The 19,755-nt window shown below is 47.6% G+C and overlaps 1 protein-coding gene across 4 annotated transcripts in view; it reads left to right on the top strand.

The window, feature by feature from the left end:
* The first annotated feature begins 5,867 nt into the window (after positions 1 to 5,867).
* The window catches only part of Mecom (MDS1 and EVI1 complex locus), a 564,089-nt gene continuing 550,201 nt past the window's right edge, over positions 5,868 to 19,755 (top strand). For all 4 annotated transcript variants that reach the window (XM_052180674.1, XM_052180672.1, XM_052180673.1 and 1 more), the window contains exon 1: positions 5,868 to 5,980. In XM_052180674.1, the coding sequence (XP_052036634.1) occupies positions 5,944 to 5,980 (37 nt within the window). In that variant the 5' untranslated portion in view covers positions 5,868 to 5,943. The remainder of the gene's footprint in view (positions 5,981 to 19,755) is intronic.

Here is a 19,755-nt window from a genome sequence, read left to right as displayed (position 1 = left end):
CTCAAAGATTTGTGCCCGAGTAGCAGCTCCTCCAGATCCTAAGCCGGTAGCACCGCCGGGAGTTGCTCTCCTCCTAATCCTCCTCGCTGGGTTCCTTCCCACCCCAACTCGCGCTTCCCTGGGGCGCCCCAGCTGTGTCCCTCCCCCAAGCCTAGGCGGCTACTGTGCACAGCTGGAGCCCTCCATGGCTGGAGCTTCCGAGCTGCGGCGGCGAAGAGAGCCAGGCGGGGGCGCCGCAGACTAGGCTGTGCGGGAGGAGACCGCGCCCGGCGCCGGGAGCCCAGAGAGGGCCGCTGGAGAGACGCGTGGGGGAGCGCGAGCTCCGCGTGGGCTGCCAACCCGAGCAGCCTCTGCTACACCCTGGCGCGGCCGGGTACCGCGCGAGTCGCGGATCACACCACCGAGGCGGCGTGTATTACCTCTACCCGTGGTCCTTCGTACACAGCTTCCAGCCTCGAGGGCCCAGTAGCCAGCGGACTAGCTCTGAGAAAGAACCCGTTATCATTCCGAGCTGGCTGGGGAGCCTGGGAGGTTCGGATTGACGCACTGACGATTTAAAACCAGCATCGCGCTTCCCTACAAACCGGGACCCACTTTTTTGTAGGCTTTGGGGAGCAGGTGGACGTTTCAGGGAGAAGGGGCAGAGTCAGTTTGCCAAGAAAACTGGGCTCAGAAGCGCAATTTACAAAAGGGTGACATTTACAAGGTGGAGGAGGTGGCTGGCCAGCCGAGGCCGGCCGCTGATCGAGCCTTGCGTGCTCGCCCTTGGCCGGCCTGCAGCTTTGCGCGATGCAGAGCGAGGATTTCGCAGGAAGAGGAGACTATGGGGCGCGGGGTCTGCGTGCCGCTGGGAGGGACGACCTTGCATCCCCTCGCCGCCGGCCGCATGCACGCGAAAGCCTAGCTGGCTCGGCTCTCGGCTCTCGGCTTGCAGCGGTGCGAAGCGCAGATTCCCCGCCAGTAGCTTCATATTCGAGGCCAAGCCGTACCGGCGACTGAGAGTTAACACCTTTGCGTACAACGAGCTGAGGCAGGGGGATACCAGGCCCGGCCCTTGCCAACGAAAGTGTGCGTTTCTCGGCCGGAGGATGTCAAACAGAATCAGGACTCTGAACATTTCCGAAAGCTTCCGTGCTCTGTCTTGGAGACCCATCGGATTTGTTCAAACTTTCGCGAGTGTGTGAATGTACGCGTGTCTCCACCCTCTCTTTCTCCCCTCCACCCCCACCCCGCCCTTGCCGGCCGAAGTCGTCCTATATAGCGATGATAAATATCCCTGTTGATCACTTGATTGATTACCTCCCTGAAAGGTCACGCGGGCTCGCAGTAATTTCCTTTTGCCTAAGGCTCCCTTTTCACTTTTACTCCAGCGCGACAGCTCCGAATGCACGGGATCTTTATTTTTGATTTTAACCCCTAAATGCAACCCCTCCCGAAAACAATGCAGACAAGAAAAATCGAATAAAATCAACTCGAGCCCTTTCTGAACACTCGCAGCCTCCCTCCTGGTCCTTACTCCTTCCTTCTTTCTGGTCGCCTTACCCCCTCCTACTCTGGCCCCCCTCCCAGCTCCAATGTATTCTGGACACTGTTTAATAGATGAGTGTCTTGCAAGTAAACTCAGTCGTCCCTTGGGTCTGCATTTCATGTCTGTGACGCTCTCCCTTTCTCTCCTGTGGACTGAAAATTCGGATTTAAACCACCAGACAAGCTATTAATTTAGCTAGGCTACCCAGGGTCCTGAACCCAATTAATTTCTAATAATTATAGCCCAAGGGGGCTAGATAGATCTCCCTGCCTCTTTCTTTTATTGCCACACCACGCCACCGAGGTCAGCGTATAATAATAAAGTGTATATTTTGAAAGCGATCCCCAGAACAAGTGAGTTATTGCAATGAATGAAAATTGTTTCCATTTTGGCTAATTGAGCCCCTGGCCGAAAGCTGGACTCTGAGACTAAATAAAGAGAACTGTTTCATTTCAACATGAAGAAACTCCTGCCTACCTCTGGTCACCCAGCGAGAGTTTAATTTCTTAACAGCCAACCTGAAACCCAGCGTTGGGTAAACAGTATTAATAATTACATTACAATGATTAAATTAATCTTGCTGGTATCCAGGCGAATATAGGTTTCGATTCAATTGCACGTAAAGTTCACTGCACAAAGACAATAGGCCAAGAAATACTTCCATAAAGAATTCAAACTTTCTTCTAAAGGTATTGTGGGGTTAGCTTAATTATACTGCCAGGAAAGGAACATTTCCGGTTCCTCGCTGTTTCTAGCATTAATTAAAGAAACAGTTGGAAAGAGGTATACTGATCTGTCTCTTCCTTTTCAACAATATATCTTCCTTTCATCCCCTACCTCTATCTTCCCATTTCTGCTCAAAGAAAAAAAGAAAGGAAGGACGGAAAACAAAAACAACTCAAAACTCACGTGCACACACACACACACACACACAGTTATTAAGCTTATGGATTTTTTCCAAGTTGTCACCACTTCCAGGTTGCCAGTTTCCATAGAAGGAAAAGCAAGAAAAACTTAGGTCTCCCGTGTCTGCCCCCCAGGAAACGAATTCAAGCAGAAGAAAAGGCGAGTGCTTGTGCAGGGACAGAGACCGCAGTTCCAGACTTACCAATTTGTCAGCCCCCCACCCCTACTCCCTTTCCTGGACTGCTTAGATCTGTGTCAGAAGGTCACTTGCTGTGATCTCACGCCTGGGACTAGGGACAGGTGGAGGTGACGGGGACTAGGTCTGGGGCGGCCTCAGAGACCAGGGAACCATCTCTGGGCAGGCGGTGGTGCACAGCCATCTGAGGGCATTCGCTCCATCAGGTTGAACACATTTGAGTGAGCAACTTTGCTCTTTTATTACGGCACAATTAGGGCAGAAAACAAAAGACAGTGAAAGAAAAGAAAGAGAAAAAGAAAAGAAAGAAAAGAAATCAGCTTCGAAGTTGAATTTTTTTTTTTTTAAAAAAACCATGACCCCTTTGATTTAGTTATTTTACTTGTTTATGTTTTGAAGAAAGGTGCCGCGTCTTTTCATACTGATTCTGCTTGAGGACACAAAAGACTGTTTGCTACTGCAGTTAGATTCAGCCACTTTGGCTGCAGTTTTAGAGAGACCAGTTCACTGAAAGATGAGGAACAGGGACTTTAAACACCAGGAGGAGTGGGTACCCTCTAGCCACCTACCACTGCCTTGATTCCCCAACTTCTGTAAAAGCTTAAAAGACAGGTCTTTGCATCTGGAGATTTGGAGACTCTTGGTTCGGTTCTGTGTTTCGCCCTTTACTGAAACCACCCTACCCTTGAGTCGGCTACAAGATTTATACTTTCGAAGCACAAACACGCCCAGTGTCCAAGTGGGTCTTGTTTTTAATCTCGGAGTTTGGCAACATGGTTCCTTCTTTTCTTAGAAACTTCCACCAGATCCAACCCGGGTATTGATAGAATCCTTAGGGGCTAGGCGAGGGGAGCCGGTGGGGAAGTGAGAAGGGTGGGTAGGGAGGTGAGAAGGGATGTGGCTGCTTCCCCACATCTAGGTTTTGTTCTATTCTCCACAGGGAGGCCAGTGAGATGAAGTATCCCACCTTGAATTTTCTCCTGTCTAAGATACTCTGCTGTCTCCAGGTGCCAGGACCTGGAGAATTCCACTCTCTGGGCAAACAATTCTAGGTTCCAAGAGAGCTGGGATCCTCTAGGGTTGTCCCCTGTCTTCTGGCCTAAGCAATACTCCTCACAAAGTCTCTTACAGACTAGAAGCTGCTAGGTGAAGCCCTTGCTTGTCAGCCTAGAACTTTCCCCTAAAGAATCTGACTTCTGCAAAACTCACCCCCCCCCACCTCCCCACCCGCTTTCCTAGAAGAACATTTACTGGTCAGAAGAGAAGAGGGTCACTCCTAAACAGAGAGTAGCTAGTAGACTTGGGGGAGATTTTTAGAGTAGCTGACCTGTGTTGATACAAGCAGTAGTCGTTGGTGTCTTTGCACATACTAAAAGTACCAACACACACACACACAAACACACACACACAAACACACTCATACACACACACACACACACACCCCACATGCAGTAGATGACTGGAGCTCTAGTAGGTCTTGTAAAATCCCAGGTGCCTCTGTGGGGGAGGGGGATAGCAGAATTCCCTGGGGTTCATGTGTGTGGGCTCCAGCATTTGCTCCTCTGGAAGGTGTTTTCACTCCTGTTCTCTGCCATTTCCTCCTCTACCTCCTCTGTGTCTTCCTCATATTTCAAGCTTACACACCTGTCTCCCTTGGGAGCTGTAGCTTGGTTCTCTAGGGACCTGTATTTTACGTCTGGATGCCCCTGGAATTACACAGCTCTGGGGAGGGAAAGGTGGTGGGCATCCTTAGTTGAGGTAGGTCCTGTAAGCTTTGGTTTTCTTGGCCACCGAAGCCCCTGGGAATTGAACCTAGATATTAGCTCTCTCACACCCGCAGTCCAAGCTCAGACAAAATGAATACCAACAGGTGCGAGCGAGCAAGCGAGTTCCCAACAACCCTGCTTGCCCCTGCTCTCTCAGAGAGAGACCAGGACCAGCGTTCCCTCCTGTTTCTTCCGACTTGAGTACTAGGATGGTAGCAGCACCCGCATGGAAAAGATTGCAATTTTCTTTTATGGTGTCTGGTAGGATTTGCAGCAGATATTAATGGAGACATAAATAGCACGCGGAAGGTATTGAACACAACTGTTTAATGCAAGAAGGTTGTACTAAGAGAAAAACAGCACACTGATTTGGGAGTGATTCATACCTTAGCCCTTATTTCTGCCTGCACACTTCATTAGTAAATTCCGTAATTAGGCACATTCCAACAATGTGCTTTTTGTATTTTCTAGGTATGCGTATGGAATTTCCCCCTTCCTCCTTCTGGTGACCCCAGAGGTTGTAGGTTTCAGTGACTGAGTGGAACTGGCAGGCAGGCTGAGTCGCAGCAGGAGGCCGGAAGGTGACGGCCGACCTTAGGCAAGGCAGGAGGTCTTGGATGTCAAACGTCCAGCCCGGCGGGACCTGGGCATCAAGAGCGATTGTTGCTACTTGATGGAAACAGACTACTGAACTGTTCAAGGACAGCAGCTACCGTTGGTATTACAGCTAAAATCGAGAACCGGTTATTCATCCAAAGCGGAAGCCCCAGGAACTCCAGAAGGAGAGAGTGGCCGCAGCGGCAGAGCTCTCAAGTTCAAGATGCTTCTCGAGAGTCTTGTGATAGTGCGTTCCCGGTCCAGCCTTCAACCTAGTTCTTCTGTAGACGGGAAGATTTATTCTAAAGTGTTTTTTCCTGCCCCACTCATTTCCCCTATAGACAATGTCATTTATGGTGGAGAAAACATTAATAATAATTATAATGCAAGCTTATTGTTGACTCCCACACAGACAGTCCTCTGCCCCACGAATCAATTCTCTGTTCAAGACTTTTCATTTCTTTTCTTTTTCTTTCTTTTTTTCCGTTTGGGCGAAGTGTCTGCTCCCCTTCAGCTCCCCGCGCTCGCTCCCCGCCCCCTGCCGCCCTCCCCGTAGCTCCCTTTCTCCGCCTCCTCGGCGATTGCCATCTGACAAGATCTCCAAATCAAAGTGATAAATCGCTCCAAACTTTTTTTGGCGGCGCTGAGATGTTGGAGGGGCGTCTAACGCGCATGTGCGAAGGTGTCCAAACTGACAATGCTAGAGATAGCGAGTGTGGATTGAGAGAAAGAGAGAGAGGGAGGGAGAGAGAGTGAAAGACCGAGTGTGTGTGTGTGCGTGTGTGAGACAGAGACGAGAAAGAGAGAGAGAGAGAGAGAGAGAGAGAGAGAGAGAGAGAGAGAGAGAGAGGAGTGAGGGAGGGGGAGAGAGAGAGGGAGAGCAAAAGAAGGAAAAGATCCAAGAAAAAAAACCCTAACCACCCAGCAGCGGCTGCAGGACTGGGCACAGCATGAGATCCAAAGGCAGGGCAAGGAAACTGGCCACAAGTAGGTGCAATATCCCTTTTCTATTGGCTTTCCCCCTTCTCTGCCATCTTGCATATCTGTGTCTAGCGCTCGGGGAGAGAGCGCGGGCTGCTTTGGCGCGGGGGGCCCCGGGTGGAAGGCAGGCACAGCGCAGCCTGCAGCCCGAGCAACCTGCCGATTCCTGCCTCCGCGCCCTGGCTCCTGCTCTGGGCGCAGTGGAAGCGCGGTAGCCCTGAGCCCGGCACCAGGACCAGCTGTGGCAACTCCGGGGTGGGGGTGGGGGCAGCAAAAAGCTGGGTGGGAGGGAGAAGAGCGCGCGCGAGTGAGCGCGAAGGGGTGGGGGGAGAGGAGAGTGTGTCCCCCTCCCCTCCCTTCCCCCCAGGCGGGGGAGAGTCGCCTCTGGCCAACCAGCTAGTCCCCGGAGCGGGAGGAGGGGGGGGGCGGTTGCGGGGGGGGGGGGCGGGCAGGGGAAGGGCGCCTTGCCGAAGCTCTGTTTGTTTCTGGGGTTTGGGATGGGTGGCGGGCTCCGAGGGAGCCGCGGTGTCTGTGGCCGACAACCGGCCGCGAAGGAGTTGGGAAAAGTTGCGAGGCGGCCGCTTGCAAGTTGCGCGGGCGATCGGCGTTGCGCCGAGCCGCGGCTGCGGTAGTGGGCGCTGTGCGCTCGGTCCTTGTACGCGGCGGCGTGTGCGGCGCGGCGGGAGCCCCGGGGAAGGGGAGGCAGAGGTGGTGGTGGGGGGCGCGGTCCTGGAGACCGGTGTGTGTGGGGGGCGGGGAGTCCCGGCAGCGCCGAGCTCCGGGCTCCGCAGAGTCACTCGGCAGGTGGGGGAGAGCGGAGGCCGCGCAGGCGTCCTCGGGCCCCAGCGTGGAGGGCGCGCGGCCAGCCGAGAACGCTGCACGGCGAGGCCGGGAGGGCGCGCTCCGACCCGAGAAGCCCGGGCTGGCAGGGCGCCCAGTGACCCCCAGGGGGCGGGCTGTCGGAACTCGGGGCCACCGAGGGGGCGCAGCTCAGTCTGTCGCTCTCTTTCTGGGTGCAGCCGGGGTCCCGGGTCACTCGTCCTCCCCGGCGCCCTCTGCCTGCCCGGAGCGGAGCAGCCTCGGTCACTCTGGTCTAGGGCAGTGGGGTTTGGGGCTACGGAGGATGGGACTCCCATCCCCCACGCTTTCAGCGAAGGCTTTGGTGACACTCCAGGACAGGGTAGGGTGGGAAGCGTTGCTTAGCAGGGACTAGCAGGCGTCTAAACTGGGTTTCTTCAAATGCTTCAGCCCAGCTATGAAGGGAACCGGCGAGCAGCCTGAAGTGTACTTACTCCCTCGGCTAGCAAAGCTGCTTCGGGAGGGGACCGGCCAGGCCGCCCATGCCTCTCACACTTGGACTTTAGGAATCTCGAACTCTCTTAATTGTTTTGATTCGGATCAGAGAGACGAAAGATAGGATGTGGGTAGTATGTTTTCCCCAGTGAAGCCCCCCAGGCGCATCCTTCCGCCCCCCCTCCCTTGCACATTGGAATTTAGGGCTGGAGGCGCTCCGTGTGGCACCACGGGGCTCGATCTGGCACAGCGGCGCCGGCTACAGTAGCAGTCCCCCTGCATTCCCTGTATGGAGAATGCAACGTAATGCCCGGCGAGACGCCGTCCTCCCAGGCGCCTTTCCAGAGCTCCAGCCACTCGGCACTCGTGTCTTGCACCTACACACTCTCTAGCCGCGTCTTTTCGCTCGGAACTCGGGTCGCAGGGATCAGCCTAAACACGGGGCCATCGGCCTCCCTCCTCGGTCAGTCGGCCGGCTTCTTTCTCTGCTCCTACGGCTCATTTCACTTCGTTGCAACAGTGTAAAGTGCACCAGCGAATCTGTTTTTCCTGTTGGCTTTTCACTGAGCCCGGTGTCTTTATTTTCATCAGAGAGGGAATACATGCACACATGCTTGATGGCCTTGAAACTTCAAAGGTTAGGTGTGTGTGTGTGTGTGTGTGTTTGAGAGGAGGCGGGGAGATCGTTTCAACCGAGCAGTTAAGTTGTGAAATGAAAGCCTAAGGCTTTGCACCCTGCCTGGTTGCCCGGCGTCCGACGAAGCGAAAGCAGAACGCAAAACCTTTCGAATTTTCTTAAGGATCGCCGCGCCCCCCGCCCTCCCCCGCGCGCCTTAGCTATTTTAATTGCTAAGCAAGCTGTACACCCTGTAGCCCACTACTGAGTCCAGAAGCTGGGACTCGTTTCTGATCTGATGAGACTTGTCAGTCACCGCATGTGAGACACATTGATTTTTGTCTCGTGTCGGATAAGGATGCCCATGTGCTCTCTAAAGAGCAGGACCCCAGCCTTAAGGAACTTTTCCTGCTGAGCCCCAGGTTCCCACTAGCAGGACTTTACTGCTTCGGAAGCAGCCTTCCAGAGACACGGGTGCTGCTTTGTGCAGTTTTCCAGCTACCGTCTGAGCAATAAAGGAAATCATATCAGAACTACGGATTTTTGTATTTTAAAGCGGTATTTCCTTTTGCCGAACTGCGCGTGGCGGAGGTGGCTGGTGACCCCTGCGGTGCAATCATCCAACGGAAACCTAGCTGTTTGCGGGGCACTGTTTCTTTTTCTCCCCTTCCTGAGTTAGGAAGAGGTAATGTAACCAGCATATCTGAAACAAAACAAAACCAGTTTACCGTAATCGTGGCAAACGTAAGCATCGCTAGAGAAATAAACCGCACACAAATAGTTCTTTCGCCCATACTTGGTTATTCCTTTTCTTTTGTGTGCATCTTTGGTGGATGTCAGTTTAGTTTGATCTTGGCTAAAGCCCATGGTTAGAGACCAGAGACCACATACCTTGAAAATACTCCCTGATGTTACAGGAACAGATTGCGTGCACTATTTTGGGTCTAATTTATAGTACCTATTTTTTACCCAATACTTGAAACTAATAATTTCGTTGTAAACTGTACGGGAAGACGGAAAGGTTTAATGTAAAAAGTTTTTTTAAAAGGGAAAAGCAAGAGAACTGACATATGCACTGCCTAAAACCTTTGACTTACATTTCCATCTTCGAGAAAAGAAAACTAAATAAGGCAAGTTCATTCTGGCAGCCAGGAGACTTCTCCGCCGTTTTATTTGGGGTGTGTGGGGCAGCTGGAGCAGCACCTGGGCCTTGCCAGAAATTCCAGTTGCCTCTCTCCTGGGGTGTGGGTGGGGGCGGGGGTGGGGGAAGGAAGTGGGGTGGGGTCTGCCATGCATGTCTAGAGCCTAAAAGACTGGAGGGTAGCCCACCCCACTTTGCCAAAGTACCAGCCCGCGGGATTCCAATCCAAGCAATGAACACATTGCATCCAGAAAACCCCTTATTGCAGGTCTCCCCGGAAGTCGCGATGAGATTATCCAAACCCGGGCGGTGACGGGAGGCACTTGTTACTTCTGTATTTGAGCTTTGTTTGGGAACAGGCACCGAAGTAGGACCGGTGCTCGGCCTCCCGTGTAAATTCCCTCTCGCAGTCTAGCACTCAGGATTCTAGGGTTAATTTACAGCCGTGTTTAGGCAGAGCTCCTTCACCCTTAAGAAGCTGCATCAAAATAGAGACTTGCTTTCTAGTATATGTTTATTTGTTTATTCCAGACTGCTTTGCAGGAGGAAAAAAAAAAAAGTTCTCCTAACGGAGGCTGAGGCTTCTTCCAGAAAGGCAGGGCGGCGTTCGCCATTATTTGAGTATTACCCTGGCTGGCTTAGGGTTTCTTTATTTCATTTGGCACTTTGAGGCACCATTTCACCGCGGTTCGCACCCCCTTTTGGATCTGTGTTTAGGGGAAGGTTAATTATGCTTTTCATTCTCCCCTCATCCCAACACCGTGGGAGTGGATGGTTCATTAGCTGCAGAGCCTTGTGTGCCGGGGACTGTGAGTTTCAGGTTTTGGCGACTGTATGCCTCTGTTCTGTGTCCTCTGAGTGAGCTTGTAATTTTTGAGGATAGCCCCACTCACAAATCCCCCCCCCCTGTGGCCCTGGGCCTACGCCCCTGTACTGACACCCAATGACTGTCAAATAGAAATTAAGTCTTTCCAGGAGACTCTCTCTCTCTCTCTCTCTCTCTCTCTCTCTCTCTCTCTCTCTCTCTCTCTCTCTCTCTCTCTCTTTCTCTCTCAGGTAATGGGTCTTGTAAGCAGTTTCTTTTTAAACTTGTGGTCTTTTGACAGTTTATTTTGTTTTGCTTTTAGAAGTACAGGGCAGGTTAATAGAGGCTACAGCATGGACCAGAGCAGGAAGGCCACAGCTGGGGACTTCTGGCTGGGTCTAACCCTGGCTAGAGGAACAAGAGGAACTCAGGGGAGTTCCCACCTTTGGACTCCTCTCTTGTGGCATCCCCTGGGAGTACCTCAAGGTGGAGAGAGACTTGACTTGTCTGGTCACCAGCTCATCCCTAAGGTTCCTAAGATACCAGGGGCTAGACAGAGCTCAATCCTTTACAGTTAATGGTATCCCCTACTCTTCATTTCCAAACTTCTGGGTGTAGAGAAACCTGGCCCTCATGGGGCCTCCGAGTTGGGCAGGGAAAGTCACAGGAATGATCAGGTCTGTTCCTTCAGAGCATAGTTTTGAGCTCAAGGATTTAATTAAACAGTGAGTCCCTTCTTCAACGCCAGGGTGCTTAGCGTCTGGTGCACCGCTTGCTTGCCTTGAGCCTTGTTTACCACAGCAGTGTAGACACATGCGAACCCTGGGTAAATCTTTCACAGTCCTGTCCCCGGTTCTGGAACATTCTTGTGCACCGCCTCCTCCTCCCTGGCAGGGCATTTCCTAAGGCCTGAGGGAAGGGCTCTGAGGTGGGGGCATGGGCCTGCAGGAGGCAGACCCAGGCAAAGATGCCATGCACTATTTTCTGGGGTGGTGCTTAACCCTTTCAGGACCGGAAGCTGCTGTCCAGGCATTTCTGTGTTTTTCCTTCTGATGCGAACCAATAGTTCTCTGACCATTTCCCCACCCCACCAGCCAGGATGCTCTTTCTAAAATTAGATTTTTCTCTCTTCCCACTCTTCTGGCCTCCTGAGGAGTTTCAAGGAACTTGACTGTGTAGAGAGGACAGCAAGGAGGAGAGAGGAGGCACCAGAGAGGGGCAGAATTCTTCCAGAACCCTAGTTTGTCTGCATTGGTATCCCTGCCCTTAATATATACAGAGGAAAAAAAAAAAGTTAAGTGTTTTTACTTACCTGCCTTGCAAGAAACTTCAGAGAAGTTTCAGCATGGGATGGGGAGCTGGGGGTCTAGGGAGGATGTGTATGGGGGGGGTACTGTTTACAAAACTGCAGGTGTGGGGCGCTACTGGAGCTCAGTGCTGAAGAGGGCAGCACTCTTGGCCCTCCTTTTAAGTGCCCTGGTTGGGGCAGATTGTTTGAGTGTGGTTCAGATGCCGCTGTGGCTGTAACTAATGGCTTCTACCTTTTTAGTTCAAGTGGGAAGAGAGAAAGGCCTGGATTCCTTGTCCAATGGGTCCCTCTGGAGACCAGGTCCTGGCTCTTGGCCAGTTCTGTACAATGTCAACATTGAATATTTGAATTCCCAGACTCCGTTTAACAAGTTTCTAAATAAATAAACTCACTGCGTGTCTGTGTTTAAAATTATTTCACCTCTTTCATAAAAGCTTAATACATTGATCTTGCAAGTCGATTTTCTAAAAAATAAAATAAGAGAAACAAACAAACAGAGCTTAAGTCGTTTTTCAGCAGCCAGCACTCCACAGTCTGTGTGCACTGCCAAGGCGCCCTCTCACACTAGGGTGTGCGGAGAGGCTTGTTAGTGGTCGAGTTATTCCATGGGACTTGATAGCAAATCAGAATAAAAGAAAACTAAAAGTTCAGAAAGATAGCAACTTAGAACAAAACAAGTCAAATAGAATAGGGTTAAGTTCAGAGAGCCAGCGAAATATTAATCCTAGCTGAAATGAGTGTGCAATTCTGTGAATTCAGTGTCTTGCGTTATTTGATAATTCTGGACACTGGGTCCATCAGGGTTTCCCTGACTACATACAGACCTTTCAACTCTCAAACCCTACCAAGGCAAGGAGGAGGACCCATGTGTGGGGTTTTGCGTCTAGGCATTTTCCATGTTTCTATGTTGGATGGAATACATACATTATTCCAGTGTTTCAGTTTGGTCAAATGAACAATATGAATCTTACTGTTTTACTCATTTTTCAGCGCTCTTTTTGGACAGCCACATAGTGTTTTATGCAGATAGGAGCTCCATGCCATGCCGTGTTGTTTTAAGAAGTTTTTCTTTTTTCTTTCTTAGAAAAGCAAGTACCAGTTCTCTTTTGAGTGTGGACTCCATCTGGAGTTGTTAGGAAAGAAAAGTGGAATTTGCTTTATTTGTGTAAAGTCCATTATTAAAAAGAATGGGATTTGAAAGGGCACATAGCAAAACCCATAACATTTAGCTGGTAACGTGGAGAGAGCTCAAAGCCAGGGAAAAATACCACCAACGCATGCTAACCCCGAAATAGACTACAATGACCTCAGCCATTTTCTTTTTCAGAAATAATAGCCATGATTAAACTTGGGGGAGAGTTTGGCTCGGATATGTGTCCTTCTGCATTATTGTTAAGTTCTTTTGTCGTTAAAGAACTGTTTCCTTATAAGAGGGGGAAAGCAACTGAATTTTTAATGAAATTCCTGACCCTTCAAACGTGTTCATTCTGGAATTACTTAATTTTGACTTTAGTTATTCTATTCAACAACAAACTGATTTTTGGTTTGTATGTTCAGTCTAACCACTGACTACTAATTTTATTATAATTCTAAAGGATAGATTATCTAGCAGACAGATTGCATTAACTCTTCTTTTAAGGACCTGTTCAGAAGTCAATGACTGTATAGCAGGGAAGACTGGGAAGAATTCTTACCCTTGTTAAGAATCTGCCTGACGATTTAATTTTGTACATTGATGTTGTTCAAATGATGGCATTTACAAAAGCCCTTCAATGCAGCTGTTGGTAGGGTTTGGTGATATTTTATACAGCAAATATTCTATGACGTCCTGCTGTGTGGTAGGCCTCATGCTTGGAAACGCATGGTTTCAGCTCTCATGAGCATTTAAAATGTGCACAGCAGTGTTTGAATTGAGTGTGATCCCCGATTGAATAGCTAGGTCAGCTTCGAGCCTTTGCTTGCCTCTTGGGAAGGTGGAGCAATAAGACCTCCCTCCCTGGGCATCTTGTGAGCTGGGAATCCCCACACCACTCTCCCTGGGCTCTTTATTTGTGAAGTGGAAGTAATAATACCATCGCCCTTGGGCTCTTGGGAAGTAGGAGTAATACGTGTCCATCAGGTGAACGGTAACCAAATACATCAGCTTCAATCACCCACTCACTCAATCAGTCAATCAATCAATACATCTTAATCATTTCCTGTTTGATTTATTATTTAAAATTCCTGAAGAGGAAATACCCTTTCTGTTTCCTAGTCTACGTTTTTATCCAGCCTCAGTTTTAGAAGTATTTATATGCCCATAGGAAACGTCTTGTCTTCCCAGTAAGTTATACCCTTGGACAAAGGAAGATTGTATATACAATGTGGACACGTTAAAATTGAAGGCAAACTAGGCAATAAATTTATTGTAAAAAGTCAAGAAGTTTGTTTATTTTATGTGTGTGTGTGTATGTGTGGGTACGTGTGTGATGTATGTGTGTGGCATGTATGTATATGTGTGTGATGTATGTGTGTGTGTTTATTTATGTATGTGGTATGTGTGTGATGTATGTGTGTTTGTGTGTTTATGTATGTGTGTGGTGTGTGTGTATGTGTGGTGTGAGCATGAGCACTTACCTGTGTTTTGATAGGTGGAAGTACTTATCCTAGAATCTGATATCTGACTGACTATTCTAGAAGAGAATTTTTGACCGTGAAGTTGTGTCTTTCTTTCTCTCTATGCTGCTCATCATTACTTGGTTAACAACAACAACAACAACAACAACAACAACCAAACTGACACACCTCTTCTCCACCTTGTAGCTACAGGACACCAATCTTTTTTATTTCTTATTTAATCCAGTTCTTTGATTTGTGGGCTAGGGGAATGGGGGCAGTAAACAATCAGGAGACATGTGGTACTCCATGGTGGGACTAGAATTCATTTGACTACTGAGGGTATTCAGAGGAAAGGTTAGCCCCTGCCTTTCTGGGAAGGTCCAGATGTCATGTCTTGCATATCTGTTACTGAGGAGTCCAATTGATATTAAAAACCTAAATCCAAGGGAGGGGGAGAAAGTATTTTTTAAAGGATTTATTATATTAACTGACTGGATTGGCTTTCTTGGAAATGAAAATTAGATCTGTTCAGAGGGCAGGTGAAAAAAAAAACACATTGGTCTCTGAAATCATGCAGTGTGTTGCTGGCATGGGCACAGGTGGATAAGAAGCTAAATTAGGCTCTGAGGATTCCAAGGGCGAAAAGCCATAGTGCAGTAGCAATGCAATAGACACTGCTAATGAAGGTTAGACCGATCCATTATATCAATGTGATCAATGGACTTCTCAGTGAATACTTTCCCATCGAACAACATAGCTGGGATATTGCCGTACATAAAATGTGTGTTTGAGTAAGAATGAGCCGTGCTTATAAGAAGTTCCAATGAGTTCTTAGATGCTTGTTCCCCAGTTTTGTACCCAACGCTAACATCTAATTTCCTTTACACTCTGGGTGTAGCCTGAGTGACTCTGAGCGTTGGTTCTGGTTCAGACCCTGCCTCTCAGATGCGCACTAGCTGGGTGAAGGAGTGAAAGCGTGCTGATCCTCCTGTGTTCCAGCAGGTGTATCATCCGAGATTTGACCTCCCAGTGGATGGAGAGCATGTCAAGTGGAGTGAGGGGCACATGCTCATCAGAGCTCACTCACTGCCTTTTTAGGCTTCTTTCTGCCTTCAGCCTAACGTGCTCTGTCAGTCTGTTCGTCTCTTCCTCTGACCAGCTACCCTTCTGGTTCTTCCTTCTAGCTCTTGGCTGTGATGTTGCCAGTGATAAACCATCTGGAAAGCACATTTGGAAAGGAGGTATCATTCCCAATGTTCACCAATAATAGCTGTAAATCAATGCATACTGTCCTTTGACTATTAATAGTCTTTATGGACCTGTTTAAGTTCTCACTTATCCACGCTCCTTCAGAAGCACTGCTAGAGATGTCCACACCTCTACGCCATTTCACCCCAACTGTAGAGCTTTTACATATCATCATTTTGGAATTTTATGATATGCCTCCCATCTTCATTGTGTCTATCTTCTTTCCCTGGTGTAATTGCAAAGCTCTCACGGAGCCCTTGTCTGATTTGTGCCTACTACGAAGCTTGCATAGGTAGCTATCACTCCTATTACGTGATGTGGTTAGTGCTTTGGTGGGTTATTAAACTCCCTTCAGTTTCTTTGCTGGGGAAACCTGCATAGTTGGTAATGTCAGGACTCGGACTCAGGGATAGCCGAAACTTTAGTTGCGTACTAAATCCCCAACTGGCCTGTCTTGACGGTGATAAACTACTTGAAAAGCACATTTAGAAAGGAGGTATCATGCCAAATTTCCACCAATAGTATCTCTCATTTTGCCAGCGTAGGCACATCTCCTGGCTCTTCCCTTGAGTCACACCTGACTCTAAATGCAGGTCTCTGTGAAACTGGAGAATGCCAGTGGAGTCAAGGGAGGTACTGATGGGTTCTAGGCATTCTTGTATGGTGACTCAAGGGGACTTTCATCTCACAGAAGTCACCAGAAGCCACATTTCTATGTAAATCTTGATCCATTTATATATTAATATTCAGCATAAAAACAAGAGTTTTGTGGTCTGTTTTATCGTAAAGATTTATTTATTATTATATGTAAGTACACTGTAGCTGTCTTCAGACACTCCAGAAGAGGGCGTCAGATCTTGTTATGGGTGGTTGTGAGCCACCATGTGGTTGCTGGGATTTGAACTCAGGACCTTCAAAAGTTCTTAACTGCCAAGCCATCTCTCCGGCTCCTTGTAGTCTATTTTAATGCTTCGCTGTGATTAGGGAGTCGTTCGCACAGTTTAAGCTGAACAGATGAAGCCATACTGAATCTTGTTTTATTGAGACTAGATGTACCCCACTCTTTCCACTTTTCCCCTTCAGAGACCCATAAGACTGACTTCTCCGTCTGCCCACTCCCTTACTCCAGCTTTCATAAGTGCCTCATTTCTACAGAGGAAACAGAATTATTCCTTAGACAACTTTGCTCAAACTTGAACTTCAGAAGGGTTCAACACTGTAAGCCTCTTGCTTCAGAACCTCAGGTGTGACTTCCTGTGCTGGTATTAGGAATATTTATAAATTGGGTTGGAGCCCTTTATTAGTGTGTATGTGTGTGTGTGTGTATGTGTGTGTGTGCCCTTCCATGCAGGTGTACATGGAGACCAGAGACCCTTGTTAGGTTGCCTTTCTCATTTGCTTTTGTGCCTTGTTTTGGAGATGGGCTCTCCTGCTGATTCTGAAGAACACCTCTTAGGCCAGACTAGCTGAGCCGTACATCTGGGGCTCTTCCTGACTCTGTTGTTCATTACTGGAGTTTCAGACGTACACACAGCCATGTCCTGGTTTCATGCTTTCCAGAAGGTACCCAAACACATAACCAGTTTCATACCACTTTGAGAGGTCATGGACTTCCAAATCCCAGTCATGAACGTTAAGGAAGTTTACCTCTAAACTCACTTTGGTATATAATTACTTAAGATCCTAAAGTCCTCAACATTCCTTTTGAATAACCTTAGACAAGTTATTATTTTTTAGTCACACAATTTATACTCAATATATAACTAAAAGACTGTGTCACATGGAAAGTACAATTTGTTGTTGTTGCTGTTGCTGTTGTTGTTACTGGATACCACTTGCTACAGGCACTGCTCTTCACTCCTCTTTCCTTGAAAATTCCTGCACTTTCCCTTGGATACATAAGTGTTAGCACATATATGCATGCTTATACACATGCACACATACATGTATATATACATGTATGCATACATGCATGCACATATACACACATGTATACATACATACATACATACATACATACATGTGTATGACCTGCTTTGGTCTGTACATGTCATTCTAACTCCTTCTTTTCAAAGGCAGAAGAGCCCCACTATTTGGACCGAATACATCATGCTTAACCAGTCCTCCAGGTTAGAATGACATTTCAGTATTTTTCCAGTTTTCAGAAAAGAACAGACAGGGAAGTTCCCCTGACTAGGGCTCCTAGGGAAACTGAAAGCAAAGTCCACAATGAAAGGAAGCTTGCTGTTCAGGATGAAGGTGTGGGCCCGCCTCTGAGAAGCAAGCACAGCAGGCTTCCAGGAGGTCAGAGAGGGTTACCTCACCCCGTCAGGGCAGATCTGATTCCCAAGCTTCTTTACAGAAGCTTCCCCACCCCCACCCCCACCAGAGGATCAAGGCTCTAAGGCTGGAGCCAAGGTGCATCTTTGAAAGATCCACTATGATCTACCTGAGATTTGAGCTTAAGGAATTTCTTTGGATCTGTCTTTCTGCCCCATTTGCATTTTCTCCTGCTGTGTAGAGCAGGCCAGTGCTTGAATCAATACACACAGTCCCAACTGGACAAGCAGGTTGTCAGGGTTTAAAGTTTTAATTTTGTGTGTGTGTGTGTGTGTGTGTGATTTCCTTGTAGAGGTGGTACATTATTATTACACTGCCCTGTCCAGTGAGAATACTTTTAGTTGGTGGATGCAAGTATTGAATAAATGAGGAAGGTTACTGAAGCCAATATAAACTTACTTTGATATTCTCAAAGACTTGTCTATAATAATTTCTAGCCTATGAATTGGCAAGACCATTTATATAGCAAATGTTTTTAACTAGGTAAGCAGACTATGGAAAAAATTTTATAATGGAAACTATCTCTTACTTATAACTAGAGCATTTAAAAAGTGACAGTATAATGTTATACCCTGAAGCCCATCAGATGCAAAGCTTCATTTTATTATAAGTTATAAACCAGGATAGGCAGATTTCTGAAGGGTGACTTTCTTTGGCAACATTGTTGATTAAATATAAAAAAGAAATCCTGAAATAATTAGTTCACTCACAGTTTCACACAGGCACACGCAGACACACTCGCACAGAGGAGTGAATAGCTGGGCTTTAGTTCTACTGGGAACTACTTTGCTTATTAAAGCTCATTGGATATATGAGATTAAAACTATACTGGTTATTTTAGATTATGTTTGCCCAGATACCACTCAAGGAATTAAAATTTAGCTATATAAATCTTTTAATGAATTAAGTTACTTTGATTTTGATTCCTTAGTGTACAGAAGTTATGAGTTCATTTTTTTTAATTGTGTGTGCGCGTGTGTGTGTTTGAATGCACAGAACAATGTTCCTAGTTAACATTTTTTTTCAAAATACATTTTAAATTAAATCCATCAAATTGGGCCAGTAAACCGTCACAGAGTGGCTGGTATAGATGGCAAGACAAACAAAGCTCTGAGAATCTCTGTTCCTTAGAATGATTTGACAGAAGGACATATGGCTTGGCCACAGTTTCTAAGTAAGAAGGTAGCTAGGTCATGTTGCTTTTTATCAGTGATGACATAGCAGATCCGGAGCTCGGACCTCTGGATCCTCTGTTTATTCCTTCATCAAATGTTTTTATTAGCACTGTGCGAAGCCAGCTCCTGGGAAGCATTGGTGCTGTCTTATCGACTTGGAATCTTCCATCTGAAAATAAACCTATGTTCTATTTCCCTCCATACCTGTTGAATACAGAGGCCTTTGCCTACTGTATTCAACAATTCACATGTTAATGTGGGCAGTTTTTGTTTAAGATATTTAAGAACAAAACCCAGGTTATTCATAAATACTGTGCCATTGGTGATCACTGTCCCCTCCCCCACTCATACAACAGATGTTTATTGATCGTCTAAATTCTAAAAGAAGGAAGTCAGGGTTCCTTCAACAACAACCCTGGTCAGGCCTCTGCCCTCGAGGAGCTCCGCATGGGTTATATGCTAAAGAGTATCCCGCATGTCATTAGAGCCAGAAATGTGCCTGGCTGTTAGGGGACGGCAGACTCAGGCTTTGGTTCTCACTCCCTACCTTATGGAGACGGGGTCTTTTGTTGTTTGCCCCATGCACATGCCAATCTAGAGCTTCTGGAAATTTTGTTTCTGCCTCCCATTATATGTAACACCCAGTTTTACAGGACTTCTGGGGGATTTGAACTTGGGTCCTCAAGCTTGTTTGGGTAAATGATTAAGTTTCTGAGCTCAATGGGGGATCTTTATTATGTGTTTGATGGGTGGCACACTGACAGTTGGAAAGCTTCAGACTTAGACATTTGCTTTCTTAATTCTTGGCAGAGGCAGATAAGACATACATGTTATAAGTAATAGTCACATCAGTTTTGTGGCGTACATTTATAGACACATGATAAACATTTAGGTGACTCCACGAACTAGGAGCCTACGAAGAGATGTTTCTGTATCTTTGTGGATGGAGAGAATGAGAGCCTTGTGTTTGATTTGCAAACACTGGGTTAGAGACAGCATCAGCGAAAACATACTACATTTCAGGACCCCAAAGTCAGTTCAGTTAAACAAATATTTATCTCACACCTTAAGAATCTCAAGGCAGGCACTGAGAAATAAAATTTGTTCCCTGCCCTTAAGGAAGGCAGAATCCTTTAGGATGCATGCAAACATGCAAACAGATTGTTTCCATACAACACTGGGGACCAGCAATTAAAATGAAAGCAAGACCAGTGGTCATACTGACAGAAGTACCATGTCCTGAGCAGTGGGACCCT

Source organism: Apodemus sylvaticus, chromosome 4, assembly GCF_947179515.1.
Source record: "Apodemus sylvaticus chromosome 4, mApoSyl1.1, whole genome shotgun sequence".
Lineage (NCBI taxonomy): Eukaryota > Metazoa > Chordata > Mammalia > Rodentia > Muridae > Apodemus > Apodemus sylvaticus.
Note: the sequence above shows the minus strand (reverse complement) of the source record. Positions and strands in the feature narration are given on the sequence as shown.